Source organism: Cetorhinus maximus, chromosome 23, assembly GCF_964194155.1.
Source record: "Cetorhinus maximus chromosome 23, sCetMax3.hap1.1, whole genome shotgun sequence".
Classification (NCBI taxonomy): domain Eukaryota; kingdom Metazoa; phylum Chordata; class Chondrichthyes; order Lamniformes; family Cetorhinidae; genus Cetorhinus; species Cetorhinus maximus.
This window is the reverse complement of record NC_135901.1, coordinates 31,722,029-31,731,037: the sequence shown is the minus strand read 5'-3', so window position 1 is coordinate 31,731,037 and position 9,009 is coordinate 31,722,029. Positions and strand designations below refer to the sequence as shown.

The 9,009-nt window shown below is 50.7% G+C and overlaps 1 protein-coding gene across 1 annotated transcript in view; it reads left to right on the top strand.

Annotated features, from left to right (window-relative positions):
• Positions 1 to 2,771: 2,771 nt before the first annotated feature.
• Positions 2,772 to 9,009, top strand: part of LOC144697969 (uncharacterized) — a 65,008-nt gene continuing 58,770 nt past the window's right edge. Inside the window, exon 1 of the mRNA XM_078569921.1 lies at positions 2,772 to 3,773. Within this exon, the coding sequence (XP_078426047.1) occupies positions 2,848 to 3,773 (926 nt within the window). The 5' untranslated portion in view covers positions 2,772 to 2,847. The remainder of the gene's footprint in view (positions 3,774 to 9,009) is intronic.

Here is a 9,009-nt window from a genome sequence, read left to right as displayed (position 1 = left end):
AGAAAGTAAGATTATACTTAATGAACATCAGGAATTAACTTGCCAGTATTTTTTCCCCGGTGGCTTATGTGTTAATGTCACTAGACTAGTAATGTGACTACGTGACTCCAGACCCACAGCGATGTGGTTGATTCTGGCCCTCTGAAATGGCCTAGCAAGCCACTCAGCTCAAAGGCAATTAGGGATAGCCAACAGATGCTGGCCTAGCCAGCGATGCCCACAACCCGCGAAAGAATAGACATTTAAAAGAAAAACTCTCCAATCGAGGTTTGGTTGCAGTCGATACAGCAGTCTCCTCTCTCTCTCTCTCTCTCAGGTCTTGACCTTTCATGCCAGGTGGAGAACTGCTAGACTCCTCGACACGTAGTTTCACCTCTCGAGTCTTCTCCTGTTTCTGTGCTGTGAGGCTTTTACAGAACTCCGCTTTGAACCCCTTTCTGGCTGTCTGTCACGCCGCTTTGCTGTCAGAGCCAAACGGGCCCGAGAATCGACTCTGACTCTCACAAGCCCAATTTGATTGGTTTTTAATGACGACCTCGAATTGATAAGACTCATGCTGTACAAGGACGCTGTTCACTTCCACTGATATAATGCCCATTTCGAACAAGGCTCTATATTTATACCTGGGTTACTGGAGGTCACAATGCCTTTTGATAAACACCGGCAGCCATGGTCCCTCATTATAGCACATTACAAACATTGAATGTTTAATCTTCTAAAGTAATGAAACTGATCAATCAATTCTCTAACTTAACCATTACGTGTATCACGTAATAAAATGTTCTGGATGAATTGTGACTGATTGATTTCTCTTAATACAGTGACATAGGCTTGGGCTGACAAGTGGAACATAACATTCGCACCACCCAAGTGCCAGGCAATGACCATCTCCAATAAGAGACAATCTAAACACCTTTCCTTGATGTTCAATGCTTTTACCATCGTTGAATACCCCCACTATCAACATCCTGGGGTTACCATTGGCCAGAAATTGAACTCAGCCAGCCATATGAATGCAGTGGCTACAAGGGCAGGTCAGAGGCTAGGAATAGTGCGACGACTAACTCCACCTCCTGACTCCCCAAAGCCTGTCCACTATCTATAAGGCACAAGTCAGGAGTGCGATGGGATACTCTCCAATTGCCTGGGTCAGTACAGCTCCAACAACACTCAAGAAGCTTGACACCATCCAGGACAAAGCAGACCGCTTAAATGGCGCCCTATCTACCACCATCAACATCCACTCCCTCCACCACCAACGCACAGTAGCAGCCAGTGTGTACCACCTACAAGATGCACTGCAGGAATTCACCAAGCCTCCTTCGACAACACCTTCCAAACCCATGACCTCTACCACCTAAAAGGTCGAGGGCAGCAGATGCAAGTTCCCCTCCAAGTCACTCACCATCCTGACTTGCAACAATGTCGCTGTTCCTTTACTGTCACTGGGTCAAAATCCTGGAACTCCCTTCCATGCGCCCCTACACCTACAGTTCGAGTCCTGAAGGAGAGTCATATTGGACCTGAAACGTTAATTATATTCCCTTCTCCACAGTTCCAGCCAGACCTGCTGAGTATGTTTTTCCCCCCAGCACTTTCTGTTTTTAATTTCAGATCTCCGGCATCTGCAGTATTTTTATTTGGTTTAAGGGTTTTCTATTGGCCATTTTACCCGGCCCCGATCTCAATTGGATGACAAAAAAAGGTACAGATTTCTGATTATCCATAGGGCGGATCAATGGCGGTTGGTTTACCCAGACTACCGAGCGCGCTGGAAGGTGCCCTATCAATGACCAGTGGCGCCCAGTGCGCCGGCGCCAGCCTCGGCCCCCCCTCTGAGCATGCGCAGGTCTCTGAGGCGGAGACGGGCGGAGCTGGAAGAAGTGGTTTGGTGGGCTGTCGGCGATTGGGAGCGCGGTGAGGGAAGGAGGGCGGCCTTGAGGCGGCCGGGAAGGCTTACAAAGGCCGTGTGCAGGCCTCAAGCCCCGATTTAAGAGCCACAGTCGTACCGGGCTATAGTCTCGGATCCGGTGAGCTGCCGCCCTGACCGCGAGGAAAGTGGGGGGGGACCGGCCGCCATCTTGGTGAGGGACGGGGCGTTGGCGATGGTGCACCTACGGCCATATTGGTAAGGTCACGGGGTGTGGGCGGGGCTTCAGTATTCCCCGTGACGAGGAGAGAAAAATGATCGCCTCATTGATTTCATCCTGAGTCTGCGCACAGGAGCTGAGCCCAGGAAAAGAGCAGAGGGACAGACACAGCTGGGGAGTGCAGGGAAGAAACTGTGCAGATGGTGCAATAGCTTTGGATTTCAGCCCAGGAAGGGGGGAGAGTGTGTGGGGAGGGGAATTACACCTTCGTGGGGGAGGGTTGTGGGGGGGAACAAGAGAGGAAAAAAATGGCCCATAGAAACTAGATGTGCCTGTTCTGAATTTCGACCCTGACCTGACAGTGGTGGCTGTTGTAAACTCCTTTCACAGGACACTTGAAGGAGAGGATTTGCAGGTGGGGAAACTCAAAACCAGGCACCGTGCCACGATTTGACGGAGTCGCTCGATTCGTCAGGACCTGAATATCATCGGCCTTTGAATGTGGACGGAGAGATGCTTGTCTGTTCTGCCTGAGAAATAGATTTCAGACATCAGGGTGACTGGAAAAGCACCGAGACACACACACACCCGAGTGAGAGTGTTTCCAGTGCACTGACTGTGGAAAGAGCTTTCACCAGTTACACAGACTGAAAAAACATCAACATTCACAGCTGGGAGGGACTGTATACGCGTTGTGTGTGTGGGCGGAGCTTCAACTTTTTCTTTGAGCCTGGAGAGACACAAGGACGCCGACACCATGGAGAAACCGTGCAAATGTGGGGACTGCGGGAAGGGATTCAGTTACCCGTCCCAGCTGGAAACTCATCGGCGCAGCCACACCGGGGAGAGGCCATTCACCTGCTCCCTGTGCGGGAAGGGATTTGCTTTATCGTCCAGCCTCCAGTTACACCAGCGGGTTCACAGCGACGAGAGGCCCTTTAAATGCACTTACTGTGGAGATTGCTTTAAAATCTCGGCAGACCTAATTAAGCACCAGCTTGTCCACACGGACGAGAGACCATTCTGCTGCTCTCAGTGCGAGAAGAGATTCAGGCAGTCATCTCACCTCATTCAACACCAGCGAATTCACACCGGGGAGAGGCCGTACACCTGCTCCGCCTGTGGGAAGGGATTCACCCACGCGTCCAACCTTCGGACCCACCAGCGAGTTCACACCGGGGAAAGACTGTTCACCTGCTCGGTGTGTGGGAAGGGATTCACCCAGTCGTCCAATCTCCGGACGCACCAGCGAGTTCACACTGGGGAGAGGCCTTACACCTGCTCCGTGTGTGGGAAGGGATTCACCAACTCATCCCACCTGCTGACGCACCAGCTCGTCCACTTTGACAAGAGAGCTTTCAAATGTCCCGACTGCGAGAAGAGCTTCAAATGCACAAAGGACCTGCTCATACACCAGCGAATTCACACCGGGGAGAGGCCGTTCACCTGCCCCGTGTGCGGGAAGGGGTTCACTCTGTCGTCCAACCTGCTGACCCACCAGCGCATACACAGCGGGGAGAGGCCGTTCACCTGCTCCGTGTGCGGGAAGGGCTTCAACCGGTCGTCCAACCTGCTGAGGCACCAGCGGGTTCACACCAGCGAGAGGCCGTTCACCTGCTCGGTGTGCGGGAAAGGGTTCACTCGATCGTCTCACCTGCTCAGGCACCAGCGCGTTCACGAGTGACGGCAGCCGTTGGATCCTGTTGTTCATTGTTTATTGCTGCAGAATTTAACTGGGCCAGCGTTTAGAGTTCAGGGCAGGGCTGGCGGAGTTTGTGGAGAAAATTGAGGTCCCGCACAACCCTATCTGCAGCTCGAGGAACCTCAGCTCAGCGTTGTTGAGCTGGAGTCCATAAGACCATAAGACGTAGGAGCGGAAGTAGGCCTATCGGCCCATTGAGTCTGCTGCGCCATTCAGTGAGATCACGGCTGATCTGATAATCCTCAACGCCACTTTCCTGCCTTTTCCCCATAACCCTTGATCCCCTTACTGATTAAAAATCTGTCTATCTCAGCCTTAACGACCCAGCCTCTACAGCCCTCTGCGGTAAAGAATTCCACAGATCGACTACCCTCTGAGAGAAGAAATTCCTCTTCATCTCTGTTTTAAGTGGGCGCCCCCTTCCTCTGAGATTAACCTCTGGTCCTAGACTCTCCCACAAGGGGAAACAACCTCTCAGCATCTTGACATCTACCCTGTCAAGCCCCCTAAGAATCTTTTATGTTTCAATAAGGTCGCCTCTCATTCTTCTAAACTCCAAAGAGTACAGGCCCAACCTACTCAACCTCTCCTCATAAGAAAATCCCTCCAACCCCAGGATCAACATAGTGAACGTTCTCTGGACTGAATCCAATGCCAGCAGATCTTTCCTTAGATAAGGGGACCAAAACTGTTCACAGTATTCTAGGTCCAAGCTGCAGACATTACAGGGCAGCAGGAATGGGGAGAGCTACCTGGAGGCAGTCACATTGGCGGTATTATTATTATCCATTTTAGTAGCAAAAACAGAATGTCAGAATATTTCTTAAATGGGGAGAGGTCGAGAAGTGGGGGTGTCCAAGGGGTTTTGGGTGCCCTTGTTCAGAAGTCACTGAAAGCGAGCAGGCAGATGCAACGATCAGTGAGGAAGGCAAATGGTATGTTGGCCTTCCTCACAAAGGGATTTGAGTACAGGAGTAAAGATGCCTTGCTGCAGTTGTATAGAGTCTTGGTGAGACCGCAACTGGAGTACTGTGTACAGTTTTGGCCTCCTTACCTAAGGAGGGATACACTTGCCATGGAGGGAGTGCGACGGAGGTTCACCTGACTCATCCCGGGGATGGCGGGATCATCTTGTAAGGAGAGATTGAGGAAACGGGGCCTGTACTCTCTTAGAGTTTCCAAGAATGAGAGGTGATCTCATTGAAACTTGGGAAATTCTTACAGGGTGTGACGGGATGGGTGTGGATAGGACGTTTACCCTGGCTGGTCAGTCTCCAACCAGGGGACATAATCTCAGGATAAGGGGAAGGCCGTTTAAGACCGAGATGAGGAGGAATTTCTTCAGTCAAGAGGACGGTGGAACCTTTGGGAATTCTCTACCCCAGAGGGGCTGTGGGAGCTCAATCATTGAGCGTGTCCAAGACAGAAACAGATTTCTGGAGACTGATGACGTCAAGGGATATGGAGATAAAGGTGGAAAAGCGGCTGGAGGTAGAGGACCAACCAGCCATGATCAAATTGAAGGGCGGAGTAGGCTCGATGGGCTGAGTGGCCTCCTGCTCCCATGTTCCTGCATCCTTAGGTTAGGCAGAACTTTAGAGGGGGCTCATGGCCAGGGACATGGCAGAATATCTCAAAAGAAATCGACTTTAGCGTAAACACATTCTTCACAGGGGAATGGTGGCATAGTGGTAATGCCACTGGGCGAGTAACCCAGACGCCCAGGCTAATGCTCTGGGGGACACGGGTTCAAATCCCACTCAAGGGCAGCTGGTGGAATTTAAGTTCAGTCAATAAACCTGGAATGAGGAAGCTAGTCTCCTTAATGGAGACCGTCATACTCATCGACAGTCGTTTTAAAAAAAAACCCCATCTGGTTCACTCATGTCATTTAAGGAAGGAAATCTGCGGTCCTTACCCAGTCTGGCCGACGTGTGACTCCGTGACCCACAGTAATGCGGTTGATGCTTAACTGCCCTCAGCAATAGCCTAGCAAGCCACCCAGGTCAAGGGCTCGGTTACGGGCGGCCAGCAAATGCTGCCCTTGCCAGCGACGCCCACATCCCATGGAGAAATCATTTTTAAAAATTTCTGCATGGTGCGAGACTAATTGCCGTCCTGTTACCGACTGCTCCGTTTCTGGGCCTTTTCCCCCTTTCTGACTCTAGATTATTTCAGTTCTCATACCTTCAGTTGCTCCCATAGAACCATAGAAAAGTTACAGCACAGAAGGAGGCCATTCGGCCCATCTTGTCCATGCCAGCCCGAGGACACCCAGGTGCCCTTTCTAATCCCGCCTCCCTGCACCCGGCCCGTAACCCTGCAGCTCACAGCACTTAAGGTGCAGATCCAGGTTCTTTTTAAAAGAGTTTAAAGTTTCTGCCCCTACCACCAACTTGGGCAGCGAATTCCAGACGCCCACTACCCTCTGCGTAAAAAAAGTTCTTCCTCATGTCCGCCCTACACCTTCTGCCACTTATCTTAAATCCATGTCCCCTGGTTCTAGAATTCTCCACCAAGGGAAACAATTTTATCCTGTCCACTCTATCTATTCCCCTCGTAATTTTGTACACCTCAATCAGGTCACCTCTCAGCCTTCTTTGTCCTAAGGAAAATAACCCCAACCTATCCAATCTCTCCTCGTAGCTACACTTTTATAACCCTGGCAACATTCTTGTAAGCCTGATCATGGACAAGTCCCAGCTCCCCGTACCTCCCAGAGCGCCTCTCCTCACCTTGGGATCCAGGGAAGGTATCGGTAACTCACTCGGGATCACTTAAAGCACAAAACCCAGTCTGTTTATCACTTTCAGCCACTGGACTTGGCGTGTGCCCCACAGCTCCGAGCTGTGGATAGAACATCACGCCTGTAAACCTGGTTTCAATTCAACTCCACTCCGCAAATATATTTCATGAGACACATCGTAGCCAATGAGACAGTGTTAAGGTCCTGGTGTGCTGCCGCACTGGCTCGGCGTGTGTATTACTGTCGTCTCCCAGTCACAGGGCTTCGGGGTTCAAACCCCACCCCAGAGGCTGGAGCACAAGAATCAAGACTGATGTTCCAGCGCAGAGCTGTTCCACCGCCGGAGGTGGCGTCTCCCCATCGGGGCCCGGTGCAGGGTGGGGGGGGAACGATGGCAGAGTAGTATAGTCACTGGACTAGCTCGAGAGAGAGAGCCAAGGTTATGCTCTGGGGTTCAAATCCCACCATGACAGCTGGTGGAATTTAAATACAATGGATAAAACCCGGAATTGTAAAGCTAGTCTCAGTAACGGTGACCATGAAGCTACCACCGACTGTCGTAAAAACCCCATCTGGTTCACCCATGCCCCTTTAGGGGAGGAAATCTGCTGTCCTTATCCGGTCTGGCCTACATGTGACTCCAGACCCACAGCAATGTGGGTTGACTCTTAACTGCCCCCTCTGAAACGGCCCGAGCAAGCCACTCAGTTCAAGGGGCAATTAGGGATGGGCAACAAATGCTGGCCAAGCCAGCGACGCCCACAACCGGTGAAAGAATAAATAAATCAGAAACCAGGCACTGTCTGCCTGTTCCGGCGGATGCAGAAGACCCCAAGGCACTATTTTGAAGAAGAGCAGGGGAGTTATCCTCGCTGCCCTGGTTAAAAATTTACCCTCCCCATCACAAAAGAGGTAATCTGGCCATTATTGCATTACTGTTTGTGGGATCTGTCTGTGCGCAAATTGGCGGATTAGATTCCCTGCATTACAACAGTGACTACGCTTCAGAAGTAGGTCATTGGCGTAAAATGCTTTGGGGTCGTTCCAAGGTCGTGGAAGGCACTATACAAGCGTAACTCTCTCTTTTCTCTGTGTTTTGCCTGTAATGGAAGATGACTGAACCTCTGTCCCCAGTGGAGCCTTTGCTGTTATGAAATGCGGGTGTGTATTGATGAGCCCCACATCCTTGCTCCCGTCTGCTGCAATTGTGTAGAAAGGGGATTTGTAAAGTGATGGCCTTTGCATGGAGACGTGAACCAAGGAAACAGTATCTGTGTGCGATAGTGACACAGCCTTGTGCTCACAGTCAGAACAATGCACAGATACCCTTGTGGTTATGGTCTGAACAAGGTCAGCTCACCCATATAGTGAACAAGTTAAATATAAGTGTCCCCAATGCAGTGAAGGCTTGTTAGATCAGACCTGGGGAGAGGAGAGCTCTAAATCCACTGTATTATCCCTGTTCTGCGGATCGGAGAACTATACTCTGTATTATTACGGTGCTGTTAATAAAGTCAGTGCGAGACAGTCGGTTGTTGTGAGCTTGATTAACCGGTGTCTGAAACCACAAGATTCAATATTTAGAGTCAAGTTGATACATCACGGCCCAGCACTCCAGCTCAATATTCACAGGAGAAAGTCTTACCAAACATTTTGAGCAGACAGAATGGAGAAAGATCCCTATTCCGTCCCCCAAGTTACTGTAGCAATTCGCCACGGTTCCTTCGACAGAACCTTCCAAACCTGCGACCTCTACCACCTAGAAGAACAAGGGCAGCAGGTGCATGGGAACACCACCACCTGCAAGATCCCCTCCAAGCCACACAGCACCCTCAATTGGAACTGTATCGCCGTTCCTTCACTGTTGCTGGGTCAAAATCCTGGGACTCCCCTAACACTGTCCGTGCACATACACCCACATGGACTGCAGCAGTTCAAGAAGGTGGCTCACCACCACCACCTTCTCGAGGGGCAATGAGGGATGGGCAACACTGCTGGCCTAGCCAGCAACGCTCACATCCCCTGAATGAATGAAATGGGAGCCTGCCATCGATCTGTTACACACAGCGTAGGCATGTACTGCCCTGCCTTTACAAAACCCTGGGAAAGGCTTTTTCCAGAAAATGCAATTGATTTTAGTTTAATTTAGTATTGGTCAACGCATGAATATACGACATAGGAGCAGAAGCAGGCCATTCAGCCCCTTGAGCCTGCTCCGCCACTCAATAAGATCACAGCTGATCTCTTTGCATTTCAAATTCCACATTCCCAGCTACCCCCGAAAACCTTTGATTCCCTGACAAGAATCGCTCTACCTGCAACTTAAAAATATTCAGTGACCCCCCCCCACCTCCACCGTCTTCTGAGGCAGAGTTCCAAAGTCGCACAGCCCTCTGAGAGAAAAAAATTCACCTTATCTCTGATGTAAAAGGGTGACCCCTAATTTTAAAACAGTGGCCTCTAGTTCTGGA